This window comes from Poecilia mexicana, unplaced genomic scaffold (assembly GCF_051168715.1).
Source record: "Poecilia mexicana isolate PSO_F unplaced genomic scaffold, ASM5116871v1 scaffold_19, whole genome shotgun sequence".
Classification (NCBI taxonomy): Eukaryota; Metazoa; Chordata; class Actinopteri; order Cyprinodontiformes; family Poeciliidae; genus Poecilia; species Poecilia mexicana.
Window position 1 is genome coordinate 11,021,009 of NW_028263388.1, and position 17,239 is coordinate 11,038,247.

At 38.1% G+C, this 17,239-nt stretch overlaps 2 protein-coding genes across 2 annotated transcripts; one reads left to right on the plus strand and one right to left on the minus strand.

The window, feature by feature from the left end:
• Positions 1-6,577: 6,577 nt before the first annotated feature.
• Positions 6,578-11,595, minus strand: LOC106915328 (uncharacterized). Its single transcript, XM_014982855.2, has 3 exons — positions 11,390-11,595; positions 10,167-10,382; positions 6,578-9,651 (listed from the first exon to the last, which is right to left on the minus strand). The coding sequence occupies exons 2-3, from the start codon at positions 10,297-10,299 to the stop codon at positions 8,081-8,083; spliced, it is 1,704 nt and encodes a 567-aa protein (XP_014838341.1). The 5' UTR covers positions 10,300-10,382; positions 11,390-11,595; the 3' UTR covers positions 6,578-8,080.
• A 546-nt stretch (positions 11,596-12,141) lies between these two features.
• LOC148153658 (uncharacterized) lies at positions 12,142-16,882 on the plus strand. Its single transcript, XM_088000894.1, has 3 exons — positions 12,142-12,470; positions 12,888-13,114; positions 14,053-16,882. The coding sequence occupies exons 2-3, from the start codon at positions 12,925-12,927 to the stop codon at positions 15,621-15,623; spliced, it is 1,761 nt and encodes a 586-aa protein (XP_087857020.1). The 5' UTR covers positions 12,142-12,470; positions 12,888-12,924; the 3' UTR covers positions 15,624-16,882.
• Positions 16,883-17,239: the final 357 nt, after the last annotated feature.

Sequence of the window (17,239 nt, forward strand, 5' to 3'; positions counted from 1 at the left end):
TCTCAAGGTAGAGTCAGTTTAATGTATAAATGTTGTTTGGAAGCTATTTTTGCATTCTCGCTTGAAAAGCAACACCAAAGTGAGTCAAATCCCTCTTGTGAAATTTAGATTTCTTACCCGAACCTAGAAAATAAGACTCCAACAGGAATTTACTTGGATTAATAAACAAAACAAAAAAAGGGGGGGACCCCAAAAGTATGTAAAGTATACATCAGGGAGTTTTCAAATGAGTTCTCCTGGATAACCTTTGTGTTCTACTTAACAGTCTTTGCTAATCAACAAGAACAACGTTTGTGTTTCAGGCGTTTGCTCTCTCTGGTGTTGGTGTTGACTCTAAAGTGGGCTCTTCAGCTGCACATGATGCAGATATTTCTCGGATGATCCCTAACATGATGAGCTTGAACCCCCACAGTAGTCGTAGAACTTGGGTTAACCCTGGACTACGTAGAGATTTCAATGAATATCATGACATATGGCAACTTGGAGGAAGAAGGTTGCCCCACATGCAAAACGTGCTTGCAGACAGTGCTAGCCAAAGAAGGCAATACATCGAACCTGGTAGTGTGTGTAGGGAAGCACCACTCATTACTTTTTGCTAAATTCAAGTTAAACTTAATGCTGCCTTTTGCATCTAGCATTTATCAAATATCACCATTTTACTGTAGAATATGAGTCACAACTTGTCTGCATGAGTGTTTTAGAGCTGTTGAACTGCATATTTAAGTGAAAAGCAAAAGTAATGCCTACATGCAGGCACGGGCAGAGGGGAAGCTGGGGGTGCTTGAGCACCTGCCCTTTTTGCTCCTTGCCCCAAAGTGCCCTTTTGGTCAATTTTTTTTTTTTTTGTTATTTTCAAAGCCCTCTTCTGACACATAACATGTACTAAAATTATTTTTTTGTTTTGTTTTGGTTTTTTGTACAACATAAGCCTTCCGGTCACCTTGTTACCTTTGACCTTTTGCCCGTGACGCATGACGCAGTTGTCTTTCGCGCAGTGAGATAAGGCGGCTAACTGGAGCTGAACGTAGAGAACGTTCCAGATTACAGAACAGTTTTTGGTGAATTATATATATAAAAAAACCGTTTTTGGTGAATAAAGTGGAGTAGACTTGCTACTTGTCAGATGACGGAAAACGTTGAAGTATCGTTTCTGCTTCAGCGGTTTAAGCAGAGAGGTAATGAAATGCAACAGACACTGACAGGCCTCTGCGTCTGCTTTTCTCTGAAGAACTACTGAGGGGAGGAGACAGCCAGGTGAGGAAAAACTGTTCTTATCTATCGATTCAGTATTTTTATCATACAGACATTAGGCTGCTGTTGTTGTGCTATTAGCTAGCTGCTAACTACGACTTTGCTAGCAAAGCTAGATAACTGAAAAGCTTCTTCCCTGTGTACGAGGCACATCGTCCGTCCAAAACTTATCGTCTCCATAATAAATATATGTCCGATCTTCTAATTTCATTTGCTGCATAATGTACATTGCATTTATTCTGGCGTTAAGTAAATGTATCTTGAAGGAGAATAGCACTTAAATAAAAGTCCAACAAGGATATTCATTTAGAGTTAAAAATAACTCACCCTGAATTACCATGATAGATATAATGTATGTCATTAATGAAGGGGAAAAAACTCAACCCAGACTTTAAGTTTAGGGTCTGGTTCGCAGAGTATGTAGTTAAATTTTTTCCCCAATTATTCAATGGGAAAAAATAAAATAAACTCAGTTAAGTAAAATAAAATTGTAATCAAAACTTTTGGAATTGTAATGATTTCTTTTTAAAAAACAAATTGTTTTGTTTAAAAAAATTTTTTTTAATTAAATAACTAATTTTTGTCTCGTGAACTTAAGTTATTTGCCAAACAAACTTTTTTTTGCACACATCAGAAATCTTTTGTTGTGATTTTGGGTCTTGCCCATGACGTCACGTGAGAATCACAAGCAAAACTTTGAGTCAAACAAAAACTTAGAATATCAAGAAAAGATTTCTGACATGCACAAATAAGTTTGTTTTGCAAAACAAATTCCCTTCATGAGACAAATGTGTTATTTAAATGTTTAAAAAAGTTTTAAGCAAAACTCTGTAGGCTTTTCCCAACAATTAACAATTCAATTTTTTCTTTTTTTTTTTTTCTTTTTTTTTTCTTTTTTTCTGCAGTTCCACCTTAAAGTTTGATGCAGCTCTGCTTTCCTGAATGGACCATCTTCATCTCCACTGCAGCAAACAGGCAGCTCTTTTTTTAATAGATTACAGTACACTAAGAGGTTGCATTGTGCCCTTGTTTATATTTTTAATAGTGTAATTCTGTAAAGACAAAATATGTAAATCAGAGCTAAACCACCAGCTCTGATTTACATATCTTGCTAAATTGCGGGTTTGAATATTGCAATACTTTCCTATAACAAAATAGACCTGCAGAAAGAAATTACTAATAAAATATCTTACATATACATAGTTGTATGATCTGTATAGAGATTTGCCTTAGCTTTGATTGTATATTTAACAATTTTGTAATTTATCATTGCTTATTAAACTCTGAAAGCTGTGTGGCTTTGTTAATATTCTGTCCTAGAATGCGGTAAGATGTGCCCTTTTTTTTTTTTTTTTTGAGCACCTGCCCTTTTAGTGGTCTCTGCACGGCCCTGCCTACATGTCATATTTAATACAACAGATATGCATCAAGTTTAATGAGCAATGATCAGATAATCTAAGAGGAACCAATAAGCAACATTTTCAGACTCCTTTAATGAAACAATAACAGTGATCCAGCACTTTTCTTACCACACAGGAGACATGGGACCTTGACAAAGAAAACAGATTTAAGTCCCCATTATAACTGTAGAATTTTGTACTGTGGGAGGAAGCCGGAGTACCCAGAGAGAACCCACACATACACAAAGACAACATGCAAACTTCATGCAGAAAGACCCCAGGCTGGGAATCGAACCCAGAACCATCTTGCTGCAAGGCAACAGCGTTACCAACTGCGCATTGCTGATAATTGTTTATTGGACATTTTTTTAAACAAGTACAGCAGATACTCTGATTTTAGTTATTTCCCTTTAAATGCACAGAAAGCTTTTACTTGTTTTCAGAAACAGAGCAATTTAATCCTGCTCACTTAATTCAGAATAATCAACAATCTAATTTAAATTTAGAACAAATAACATGCAGCCCAATTTGACAACTTATCGGTGTTGCCAAATAATGAGTTAAGATTCCCAACTACACATTTTAATAAATTGAGAACGCTGCACAATGAGTTTATTTTGCATTTCTAGAGCAATTTGTAATCCATTAGTTTTTTAATATATTTTATTTTAAGTACTCAGCCGTACCCTCAAAAATTTAAAACCCCTGTTCTTATCCTTTTCAAAGAAAGCAAAGCAAGTAATTAAAATGTTCTGAAAATAAAATAAAATACTGATATTTTATTGCCATTTTTATATTTTAATTTATATAAACTTGCATTTTGGAACAATGCAAGAACATAAATGAACCATATATTTGTATAAAACTGTATGTAAAGCTCAGTTTGATTAACCATCTGTAACAACAATAAAGAGATTTGGTAAAACACAATGGGCATCAAGGTAAGGTCAGTGTCTGGCATAAAACAAGTTCCTGCAAGGAGGAGCCATAATGTTACTGCGTGGGAAATTCCCACCACACTTTCTCACGAACTAAAACACGACAAAAACAATACAATAGCAGAAATAGCATGACCTAGATTAAACGTATTTCAATAACATGCAAAAAAGAAAACCATAAACATATTTTATAAAATGCATAAATGTATGCAAATGCAAATATGTCAGTTATGACATCACTCACTGTGATGTCACAATATAATTCTCTTTTGTTATGACATCATAGAACAGTCTTAAGACTGTTGAACTTTCCCAAGATCTTTCATTCGAGCACTGAAGAAAGACTGGCAACTTGTTCTAAAACTTGTACAATTTGTTCTCAAACTTGTACAATGGAGGATCTAGAGTTAATTGAGGAACTTCAGGAATTTTATCTCAAGATACAAAGAAAGAGGTTACAATTTTTGAGTACAGAGGAATTATTAGATGACATTGCAGAACTTATGAAGAAACTTAAAAGACTTTACGATTTGGACGACATTGAGGAAAATGAGATAGTGGAGACTTTAATCCACCATCTGCAACGAGAACAGCAGAATCAGGAGCAGAGTCCACCAAGGAGTGTGTGGACTTGTTTGACTGATTGGGGAGAGACATTCATGAGCAGCTTCAGTTTTGGCTTGGGTTTTGGCGCAGCTGCTGGCATTGTATTGACTTTGTGTTGTAAACTCCTGTCCTAAACACTGTTCTGAATCTGGGTGGTGCTTGAGGGAGGGGTTCCCGTCGATCTGATCTTCAGTTGCAGAACCTGGCTCTTGGGACGTGGAATGTCTCCTTTCTGGGAGAGATTGGGAGAGGGATTCCTGCCTCAAGTGGAGGAGTATAAGTATCTGGGGATCTTGTTCACAAATGAGGGAAAAAGAGAGCAGGAGATCGACAGACGGATTGGAGCAGCATCTGCTGTGAAGCAGACGCTGTACCGGTCTGGAGTGGTGAAGAGAGAGCAGCGAAGCTCTCGATTTACCAGTCGATCTACGTTCCCACCTTCATCTATGGTCATGAGCTGTGGGTCATGACCGAAAGAACGAGGTCCTGGATACAAGCGGCCTAAATGGGTTTCCTCTGCAGGGTGTTTGGGGTCTCCCTTAGAAATAAGGTGAGAAGCTCCGTCATCTGGGAGGGACTCAGAATAGAGCCGCTGCTTCTTCAAGTCGAGAGGATCCAGTTGAGGTGGCTCAGGCATCTGGTAAGAATGCCTCCTGGGCGCCTCACTGGTGAGGTGTTCCAAGCACGTCCCACCGGGAGGAGGCCCCAAGGAAGACCCAGGACACACTGGAGGGACTATGTCTCTCGGCTGTTCTGGGAACGCCTTGGGATTTTCCCCGAGGAGCTGGAAGAAGCGGCTGGGGAGAGGGAAGTCTTGGTCTCCCTTCTGAAGCTGTTACCCCATGAGGAAAGTGGATTTATGGACAAAGGTTTTTGTTATCATGCAGTTTCTAAGGACTGGGCATGTAAGAGGATGAGGAGGTTCTACAAGCAATTCTATGGATGATTTTTCACTTTCACTTGTTTTGCATGACCTGTGGAGGGTCAAAAGTCAAGTTTTATTCACCAATTAGTTGTTTACTCTGTTTAATTCCCTGAAATTGATTCACTTACCTGGGGATTATATTGTTTCTTCGGTGGAAACTTAAATGCTGGGTACGCCTCGCTGTCTTCCTGCAAAAAAGGAGGAGAAAGGTTACTTATCTGACAAAATTAATACAAACATGATAAAAGAAAGGACTAAATAGATTCCTCAAAGTGAGGTCCTTACCTGGGGCCTTGAGACTCTCTGTTTGGAAGCCAGGTCGTCTACTGGGTCTTTTGGACCTCCTTTCCTGCAATGAAGAGAAAAAAAGACATTACTCACCTGGAATCTATTGCTTCTTTTTGTAATGGACAACCAGGTTGTTTACTTGTGATTTTGGGTTTTGTTTGGTTACCTGCAGCATCCCCTGAATTAGGTGGTTCATTTGCAGGTACTGATTATAAAAAGTTTTATATACTTTGATTGTAATGTGGGCTGCACAGTGGCGCAGTTGGTAGAGCTGTTGCCTTGCAGCAAGAAGGTTCTGGGTTCAATTCCCGGCCCTGGTCTTTCTGCATGGAGTTTGCATGTTCTCCCTGTGCATGCGTGGGTTCTCTCCTGGTACTCCGGCTTCCTCCCACAGTCCAAAAACATGACTGTCAGGTTAATTGGTCTCTCTAAATTGTCCCTAGGTGTGTGTGCATGGTTGTTTGTCCTGTCTGTCCCCTTGTTGCCCTGCGACAGACTGGCGACCTGTCCAGGGTGACCCTGTCACTCACCAGCAAAGACAAGGGTGTACAGGAAAAGGTATTAGATTTGCTTTTAATTAATTAAAAGCATGACTGTCAAATTCTCCCTAGGTGTGTGTGTGCATGGTTGTTTTTATATATATATATGTGACATATATATGTATTTATTACTATTTTTATTATTATTGTTGTTGTTATTAGTATTATTACTATTAGTTTCACGCAAAAACATGAAGAAAGTGTGACAACTTTGCCGAAACATGTTGTTTGAGCTTTCACGGTGTCCGTAGTTCCCCAGACAAGCACGCCGAACAAGCGCTCATAACGAGCATGCGTGTATTTTGCCGCCTGTACGGTGCGGAGCGGCAAGAAGACGCAGGGGGAACCGTATCTGATGGGGAAACGCGGATTGACGTAACACCTGGATGGTTAAGCTAATATCATCCTTGACTCAAAACCACAAGTGTCAAAAATCTATAAAAGACTTGCATAAAGAAAATAAATCTCTCTCCTAGACACAGCAACATCTTGTGTTCTGCTCTTCTCGTTTTCCCCTTGAAACATAAAACACGTCGACGCTCCCGCCATATTGTGAGAGGAGACAGCGGTCAGTTGGTATTCAAATACGTCACAGTTTATGTTTTAATAAAATTAAAAGCGGTTTAACAATTATATTTTTCAAATAAATGTCTTATTTTATTTTACCAATTGTAAATGTAAACATCAATCCCTAAACAACATACATAGAAAAAATAAATGTAAGTATGATTCATCCAAAACTACTTAAATTAAATTAAGATGTAGGTGAAATTGAAAAGAACATTATATTTTATTGTCCCACAGTGGGAAAATTCAGGTGTACCAGCAGCAGGTTGGAGATCAGTAAAAACATGCATATTCACACAAAGGTAAAGTTGTAAAAAGAGACTAGAGGCAAATTTACATCAGACAATAATACTGTGTGCAGTTATTAAAAATGGTGTATTGTGTGCTTTTCAGTCCCAGGACTGATCAGATTTCTGTAGATAAAATAAACAATGACAGAAATGGGAAGCTTGTTCTATTGTTCTGCCACCTATAACAAGTGAACATCAGGCTGAATTAAAGGCAATCTACAGAGATCCTAGCAACCTATCACAAAATCAGTAGATTGTTTAAAATCTCTCATGCAAATAAATTGGCTGGTCTGAAATATTCTTTATTTGAAAATAGGTATAATTTATAATGGCTTATAAAAAAAAAATAAAGAAATAGATAAAACCCAATTCTTCCTGGAACTGAATCCTAAAAACAAACTAAAATTGATTTTCTGTAAAACCAACCTGGTCAATATGTATGACAGAAATTCAGTTTAGCAGCAGCAATTTCAACAAAATGGATATAAATTCATTTTAAACCAGTAAGTGTCATACTTTGGAAATTGAGTATAACAGAACAAGAATTGAACCCTGGAAACTCAAACATTATTTCCATTCTCCATTTCACATTTATCCTGATCTGGAAAATGATAGGTAAATTCATACTTTTTCAGATTTTAAGATAATTTATGAAACCCTTTTTGTACTCACTGTTTTCACCTTTCACATCATTTATGCAATATATCCACTGCCCCACTTCTTCACGTGTCCAAGACATCTCAGCCCTTTTCACTGCCAGTTTTATCTCCAAAGTACTCAATCCCAATTTTCCCACTAATTTTTAAATTCCAATTATGTCAACTACCTCTCAATGAAAATATGAACATCTCCCAGTCTGTCTGTAAATGCCTCGGGCTACAGCCTGACCATCATAGAAGGTCTAATCTTACACACCTTTGATTTCACTGTTGAAAGCATCCAAAAAAGATTATTCCTACTCAAACAGCATGCAGCAGAATATATAAATAAATTATTAAATATTATTAGAAGTGTTGGCTGTTTTAGTTTTAAATATACAGGTGATGTAGATTTTTCAATGTGGTGTCCAATATTTGAGCACAGCATTGAGGCAATGCCTTGAGGCAAAACCTTCTAACAGGGGAAGTAGGTTTTTGTCTATCTGAAAAATTGATCTATTGAAAATACCCTGAGGGCATGATAACTCATTAATATTTTAAACATAATGGAAGCCAAATTAAAAAAAAAAAAATCCACATTCAGACAGCTACAAAATGACACAAACACAAGTTTGTCATTATGAGCCAGTTTGGTTAGATTTTCCTGCATCAGACTGAATTTCTACATGTGTTTTCATGTGAGTTGTTAGCTTATACTTGCGATTAAAATGCATGTCACAGACATTACAGGTAAATCGTTTTTCTCCTGTGTGGACTCTCATATGCTGCGAAAGAGACCCTCGCTCGCAAAAAGCTTTCCCACAAACATGACAAGCACATGATTTTTCTCCTGTGTGCATTCTTATATGTATCTTAGCATGTGAGCTTTGACTGAACTGTTTTCCGCAGATATCACATCCAAACGGCTTCTCGCCCGTGTGCACCCTCGTGTGTATTTTAAGCTCTACTGGTCGGCGAAATGTTTTCCCACAAACATCACAAGCAAAAGGTTTCTCAGCTGCATGGACCACCATATGATTCACAAGACTCCCTTGTGAATTAAAACTCTTGCCACAAAAATCGCAAATAAACGGTTTCTCTCCTGTGTGGATTCTTATGTGCGTCTTAAGATTTGCGCTGCGGAGAAATTTTTTACCACAAAAACCGCAGTCAAAAAGTTTCTCTCCAGTGTGGATTCTCATGTGTGTCTCACGATGCTCTTCTGCACGAAACCTTTTGCCACAAACATCACAACTGAAAGGTTTCTCTACAGAATGGGTGATCATATGAGTCTTTAGGAGTGACTTAAAATTGAAACTTTTCCCACAGTCCCCACAGCTAAACGGTTTGTCTTTAGTGTGGTTTTGCATGTGCATCCTAAGACGTGATTTAACATTAAATGTTTTACCACACAGATCACAGCTGAAAGGTTTGTCTCTGTGGACCTTCATGTGTTTGTTGAGGTTCATCTGGTAATAAAATCCTTTTCCACATTTGCTACAAGCGAGTGGCTTTTCTTCAGCATGAACTCTAAGATGCGCCTTATGATCGCCCATTCTGCGAAAACCTTTACCACAAATATCACAGAGGAAAGGTTTCTCATCTGCATGTATTTTCATATGTGTCCTCAGTTGCACATATTCGCTAAAGGTTTCACAGCAATTTTTACAGAGAAAACGCCTTTCCCCAGAGTGGACCCCCAGGTGCTTCTTAAGGGACCACTTGTGGCGATACTGTTTACCGCACTCGGAGCAGCTGAAGGATATTGCAGCAGTTTTACAGGCTACATTTTTCTCATCACCTGGCTCAAGTACAATGGTCTGCTTCGAGGCTTTGATTTTTGTTTCAGATCCAGAACCGGCAGATTCGTTGCTGCTTACATCAGTTTCTGAAGATGGTGAATCATTTTCAATTGAATTTAATTTTAAGTTATTATTTGGATCAGAGTTATTATCTGGATCCAGTCCACCACAGTGGTCTCCTTCTGTTTTTATCTGCCGAGTAGAGCTGTTGGTTGAAGGTTCTGTCTTCACATCTTCAATTTTGACTTGATTAAGCAGCGAAGACTCAAGTTTCTTTTCGTCATCTTCAGTTTTCACAGTTTCAGCAGTGGGGTTGATCCTGACTTCATTTTCTTCACCTTTCAGTTCCATAGTCTCTTGTTTCTGCTTGCCGAAGCTCGGCAGAACTTCTTCTTGTCCAACCAGACCTGAAATGCATGTATAATCAAATATCAAACCTTACTCTAGTTTCTAAACAAAGAAAATATTAATGGATTGTTGATCATTTAGGACAGATTTAAATAATAAATACTATAAAATGCTAAAATTACAAAATACTTTATCCAACAGACTGCATGTAAGTGCTCTTGGATCAGTGTGAAACCTATATAAATTTGGTCAAGTTTAATTTGGGGTGTAAGGTACCTGCTCTGATGCATTTTTGTCTTTAGGTTGTGTGAGGCAGGACTTCATTTCATGTGAGTTGATCACAGGCTGCTCCGATGACTATGCTTTCCAAATTAAAGTAATTTTACTATAGATAATATTACAATAAGCTAGGTTCTAGGTTCTGAGAACATTGACTGAAGCTAAAACTCCCCTCTTTGGTGAGTTCAGTCAATCTTAGACAATTAACATCTTAGAACTGCTTCAAAACACTTTGCTTTAGTCAGATAAAACGGATGGATAGGACATTCGGTTGATAAAACAATTATTTTCTTACTAAGATCTCTGTTGGTTTGTGTTTGCTGAGGCTCCGATGTGGATGCTGGAGCCTTAAGAACCCTCCCTGGGTCGTCTTCTTGATGTTTTTTCTTTCCAGACATCCGTGTGCTGCTTCTCTTACCCCTCTCCATGCTTGTTTGCAGCTCAGAGATGAACTGTAGCTTTAGGTTTCAGGAAGTATTTCCTGCTGATTTCTCAGTGGAGCCATATGAAACTACAACCACACAAACACCAGGCAGTTATTCACAAAAACAACAACAACAAAAAATTTAGAACCTGGAATAAAAATAGAAATGAATATCATGATCATTCAAATCACTGATCTACAAAATGTTTGTATATATCACGATTAGGGCTGGGACTTTAAAGCTGGGTTGTGTAACTTCTATATAAAGTATCTTTTTTTTAACATATTTGTTAAAATTATCATTATGTCATGACAGTATAAGATAGATAATCTTAAACAAAATCAAGCTCCTCTGCCTTTTCCCTATTGTGTTACTATCATCTATGCAAATATACTACTCTGTCAGAAGCAATCAATCAGAACAAGGAGGAGAATCTCAGCACTGTCAATCCTCCTGGTGTATGTGCTGCTCAGACCCTCCCCCTTTCTCTCTGCTACACTACAATTGGTTCATCACAACAGAGCCTGTAATGAATGCTCAGGCTAGTTAGCATGGCCGCTGACAGCAAATCATCATTCAAATATTTTCTAAAACTGCATGAATTAATTAATGTGGAATTTTGATAGAAAATTGACAGAAACAACCCACACATTCACGCAGAAACTACTGTTCTGGCTCGATCTCTTTGATTTTATTTTTAATATTTCCCATCAGTTAGAAGCTACATTTTCTTTCTGTGACAGTTTTTGATCTTTTGGTGCTAAACGGGTTCGTCTACAATGACAGAAACCTTGAGGTATTTCACTGGACACATGCTTATTTTGCTGATCACTTTCCCAAAGATGTACAACGTGGATGCAACTTGTCGTCATTAAAGGTGTTTGGTAGAACATCTCTCAGGTCTGTGACGCTGGAAGTCGAAGATAAATTCAGTCTTTGCAGTGGAAATGTGGACTAACGATCCTGCTAATGACTCTGCGTGTTCACTTAAAGCTCCTGGCGATTTCATCAGCGGGTTAAATTATTTGTCAGACAAAACAATTTGTGCTTCATCAGTGAATACAGCAGGGAAAGAAGGCCAGATTGTATTTACCTTTATTTTTTCTCTCTCTATCCCTCTTCGCAGCTCCAACAAAGATTAACGCTCAGTCTGGGTTTATTCATCTGACCTCTTCCTCCGTTTGACACAGTTTTGGCTTATTAAAGACTTAAAGCAGCGGCAGCAGCACAGAAGAGACAAAAATATATATATCTGAGTTTCACCCAGGAGCGTGCAGCTGAAAAAAGCTCTACCGGAAACACGTGACATCTGCTGGTGGAAATACGTTTTCACAGCTAGACGGTGTTTTTTTTGTGTTTTTTGCGTTTACCTGATTAATCCAGACCGCAAACGTTCTGTTGTTAAAATAGTCGCATCGCAATAAGCACAAAAATGTATGCACAAGAGAACAATGTTAGTGTCATCTGTAGGATTTTGCTGCTGTTAGACGATGTTAATGTTTATCTGAGAGTCTGACCAACATTAAAACAATTCCAGGTTTAAGCTGTTTTAATAAACTGCTTACCGACACATCTTAAGGTTGTACATGAGCAACAGTAGCAAATTTCTATAAACGAGTAACCGTGAAACAAAAATAATCAGACATAAATCGAAACAGGTAGATTAAAATATTTTTTAAAAAGTGCCAGCCTCAATATACAAAGAAACTTGTTTTCATAAATCTATTAATTTTTCAATAAATCCAAACTATTTTTCTGTCCAAAATTTTTTTTTTATTTATTTATTTATTTTACATTAACATTTAAGGTTGCAACATGACAAAATAAGAAAAAGGTTATGAATAATATTGCAAGACACTCTTAGGTCCGTATGTTTTGAGAAATACAATTTCAGGGGTAGGAACTTTTAATTGGGTGCTTTGTTGAGAAGAACGGAGGAACAAAATAATTGTAGTACTGACGAAGCTAGTGCTTTCGGAGGAGGTGGTTAGGATGTTTGTACAGATTAGGTTATGATGAACGGTATAAGAAGTTTAAGACAAGATTAATGGCATAGCAGGGAGATCCCTGGCCACAAGCTGATTAACAAAGGAGGATGGAGGCTAAATAAATCCAGAAGAACCCATAATCTTCATTTGATGGATTGAACGGAGAGAATAAGCGAGAAAGCGCAGGTAAATACGGTGTGGCCTTCTTTCCTGAAGAATGCGTACATTTGCAGATTATCATAGCTGTCTGATGGAAATAGATGGAGCTGAGTGGTTCTCCAATCGTTGTGATTTTTCTGTTTGTGAATTTAGAGGAACCAAATAAAAAGCATAGGTGTGTAAAAAGCGATGCCTGATCAAAATTACATCTAAAATTAATTTGTCGTTGGCGGTATGGTCTTCTTTCTACTTAATATACATTTTTACTATAGCTTTAATTAAAAAGTTTAGTTAAATGTAAATCAGTTGATCTTGTAAGTTAAACTTAACATGAAAGTAACTGAACTCCCGTTTGGACGAGCTGTACGCTGGTCCAGTACGTCAAAGCGTTCGCCATATTGGGAGTGGAAAGAGCCAACATGAACTTAAATTGTGTTTTTACAGTTCCAGGCATCCTTCCTAAAGCAGCAGAAGTGGATCCATGCTGGATGCTCTAAAGTCTAAATTTTTTGAAATATCTTTTATAAACAACAAAAGAAGAATCCCAAGTGGAGCGAGGATGTCTGAAATGATGAAGCTTGAAGCAAATGAAGCTGGAGGGATCAGCTTGGAACCTCCTGCAGCATCCATATCAGAACTGGAGGAGGAAACACAAGACAACAAAGATCTCAGTAAGTGGTATAATTAAGTAGTTTTAATGATGCTGCAAATCCTTGCCGACATCACAGTTTGTTTATTACTCTTTAGCTCAGAATTTCATTAATCCTCATCATGCATCTTTATGTATTGCCTGGACTAATAACTGCAGCACAATCTATTAAGCACTTCATAAGCAGACAACAATCTTTTCTATAAAGACTTTATGTTTTCTGCACTATTATAACATTGTAGCAGTCGGTGGCCTCATGAATCTAAGATCCCCATGTAACATCTCTTCAGTGGGGAGTCGAGTATTTCAGGTTATGCTCAGACACACACAGATCATACTCACTTATTCCCTTTAGGTGTCTCTGTCATCCCATCAATGGTTTGTTTATCTGAGGCTTACAGTTTTAAATCAGATTGAAGAATAAATCTGAATAGCATCTCTTAGGTAAGCAATTCTAAAGCAGCTATGGCCATATAGACACAAGAAAACATCTTGATATATAGAATACTTATCCTTTGAGATTGAGTGATAAAATAAATGATTAATGTTTTATTGTGGTTACTGTATCTACTTTTGCCTCTGCCACTGGACATACTGCATACATTTTCATATATAATGACTTCACGAATCAGCAGTTCTATAGTCTTGATGTTTGTCTTGCAAATTTCTGCAAGACACACTTGCAGATAATCTTTGCTAGTGTGTATTATCTGACGTGCATGAACATAAGAGAAGTTTAGAAATGTGTTACAATAAAGACCCTCCATGTCTATGAAATGATGCCTCGTCCCCCAATGCTCTGAGGCCACCACAATCCACTGACTGTTTTGAAAAAGTGTGTAAAATTTACACAATCTGGAATAAGGCTGTTGACAGTAATATTTCAAATATAGTCAAGTTAAATGTTAAGGTAGTTTGATGTCAGCTAATCTTTTTTCCTCTGCTGTTTGTCTGTTTTAGTGTTACTTGAAGACGATCAGCAGCAAATTGTAATCAAAGAAGAGGTTTCCTGGAACACTAATTTGGACCAATGCAATTCAGAGCCGGCTCAGATAAAAGAGGAAAAAGAGGAACTCAGGATCAGTCAGGGGGAGAAGCAGCTTAATGAGGAACTGGAAACAGATATCAATGAATTCCCCCTTATGATGGTTACTGTGAAAAGTGAAGGTGGAGAAGAAAAAGCTCAGTTCTCAGAACTTCTTCAGGTCAAAACTGAAGTGACCAGAGAACCAGAACTTCCCACCAGAAGGTCAACCGAACAGATAAAAACAGAAAGTGATGAAGAGGACTGTGAGGGACCAGAACCCTCAACAGATCCAGATCAACCTGGTCGTGTGCAGCCAAAGACGGATGAAAAGGCTTTAGACTCATCCAACTCTACTAACACCGAAGCCAGTGATGATGAGTACTGGCAGAAGTCTTCTGATTCTGAACTTGAAATTGAAGATGGAGACTATAATCCATGTGCACCAGTGTCAGGGGGAAAATATGGTGCAGGAGGGAACTCTGTGAAAATCACCTTCAGCTGTTCTGTGTGCAATAAGCAGTTTGATTCAAAGTTCAATCTCAAAACACATTTACGAGTGCATACAGGGGAGAAACCGTACGGCTGTGACGACTGTGGGAAGCGATTTACCCAGAATGCAAATCTCCTGCGGCACAGGCTGGTGCACACAGGCGAGAAGCCGTTTGTCTGCGATATTTGCGGTAAAAGATTTAGCCAGAGTTCAGCACTAAAGACACACATGACTGTCCACACAGGAGAGAAGCGACTTAGCTGCTACGTTTGTGGTAAAAGACTCGCAACAACCTCAAATCTTAGAGCACATCTGAGCGTCCATACCGGAGAGAAACCATTCAGCTGTGACGTCTGCGGAAAAAGATTTAACAAAAGGGCAAATCTCCGGGCACATATAACACTCCACACAGGAAAGAAACCATTTAGCTGTCATATTTGTGATAAAAGATTCACTCAAAGCTCTATTCTTAGGAGACACATGGACGTCCACACAGGGGAAAGGCCATACAACTGTGAAGTGTGTGGTCAAAGATTTACTACAACCGAAAATCTTGAGGAGCATATGAACACTCACATCAAACCAACTGACTGTGAAGTTTGTGGTAAAATCTTCACCAAATCTGCAAATCTTCTGGCACACATGAGCACCCACACTGGAGAGAAGCCATTTGCTTGCGATACTTGCGGTAAAAGATTTACTCAGAATTCAACTCTGAGGAGGCATACGAATGTCCACACAGGAGAGAAGCTGTTTGGCTGCAGTGTTTGTGGTAAAAGGTTTACTCAGAACTCAACTCTCAGTCGACACATGAGCATCCACCCGGGGGAAAAGCAGTTTGGCTGTGATGTCTGCGGTCAAAGATTTGGTACGACAGCGGAGCTTAGAGCACACATGAGTTCCCACGAAGGAGAAAAACCCTATAGGTGCAACAATTGTGGCAAAAGATTTGTTCGAATCTCAAACATGAAGAAACACGCGTGCATCCAGTTAGAGAAATCATCACGTTCATGACCAGCATGTTTAAAGTGCGTTGTTGGGCTTTTATTAGAATGTAGTCATATTTCTCATATAGCTTAATAACAAAAGATCATATTATCAATTTACTTCAAGTGAAATGAAATATTATGAACAACCTCCCTCCCCTCCAGGGCTCTTTACCTTTCCTTTTATTAAAACTGACAGTACTCTGGATTTCAGTTTTATTTCAATAGGTATACAAAAAATATACTTGGAAACTTTTAATGTGATAAAAATGCTGGACTGTATATGCCGTTAGACCTTTAATTTTACATTTTCTAAGAAAATGTATCTACAGTTGCAATCAGAAATGGTGAACCGTCTCAACTTAAAGGCCTGTGACGATTAACCAACAAGAAATATGTGTTGATGCATATATATTTCACTCATTTGACTTGTGCATAGTGTTGTATAAGTTGAACACTTGTTTTCACAGATAGGTCAATAATCAGTCCACCCAACAGGGCTCACATGCAAACGTGTTAGATTAATAAAAGGTTGGAATGGGCTTGGATGCCTTCCTTTGTGAGGTTTCTGTGAACGTCACAACTGAAGTCAATGAAGGATCATTAGATGTTACTCTGTTTTCCATTACAAAGACTCTAAGCTTTAGGTTTTCTGTGTTAAAATGTGAAACGTCAAACCTAATTAAATTTACACCCAAATGAAATATTGTTCATTTCCAGTGTTATATTAATGAATCACTCAACTAATAAAAAATGCTATCCAAAGAAACAATGGTAGATCCTTCCAATCTTTCTGGGTTTTTCTGTATTTGTGATTGTGGGTTTGTAGGTTCCTTGCAGATTTGTGCTACCAAAATGTATTCTGCAGCATTCTTCTTGTCTTGATCACAGGAACAACGTTTCTCTTAATTGCTTTAATTGCTCCTCTTCATGCTTTCCAAGGCATTAATGCTGCCTTAAATCTCCCTAAATTCAACAATTCTGTAAATATTTGTCTTGAACATTTCTAGCAAGAAAGCATCAGAGCCGTTGCTGCGGTGCACCTTATCTTTGAGTTGACTTGTTGAGCCTGGATCTGTTGGACTTGTTTCATTGTACACTCCAGTGGAGTTAAATTAAATTTGCATCGTGACTGAATTATTCCTGACCTTTAGTGTGTATTTAATCTATGGGATACCAAGCAGTTTCATCAGTTTCTTCAGATCAGTGGGACTCCTATGTTTTTTCTGTGGGTTTTTAATTTTCCCTTTCTCTTTCACTGGAAATTAAAACATATTTGTCTTTTTATTCGGTGTATGTATGGTTTTGACTGTATACACAAATATTTGTTTGACTCAACATCATAGTTAAAGGATGACACTAAAGGGCGAACATAGAGAAGTAAAGCAAATAGGTGTTTTCCTGCTAAAAGTCCTTGAGACGTTAAATGATGTGGAAGCCATGTCTGGATCTTGCAGAATAAATAGAAAAACGTCACTGGAAAGGAAGACATCTAGAAACCCATGTCAGTCACTGGAATGAATGAATCAAGACCAGATGGTTGCACTTTAATTTGTAAATTATATTTTGTCAGAACATGGAGGTTTTTGCTTGCAAAAAAAGGCATCTGCAAGTGGAAATTGTTTTTTTCTCTCTCTCTCTTTG

Bases quoted from the DNA above. Each gene is read 5' to 3' on its own strand.
- LOC106915328 (XM_014982855.2), bottom strand. From the start codon at position 10,299: ATGGAGAGGGGTAAGAGAAGCAGCACACGGATGTCTGGAAAGAAAAAA. The intron at 9,652-10,166 runs GTAAGAAAATAA...CATGCATTTCAG, and splicing joins ACAAACCAACAGAGATCTTA to GTCTGGTTGGACAAGAAGAA.
- LOC148153658 (XM_088000894.1), top strand. From the start codon at position 12,925: ATGCTGGATGCTCTAAAGTCTAAATTTTTTGAAATATCTTTTATAAAC. The intron at 13,115-14,052 runs GTAAGTGGTATA...TGTCTGTTTTAG, and splicing joins ACAAGACAACAAAGATCTCA to TGTTACTTGAAGACGATCAG.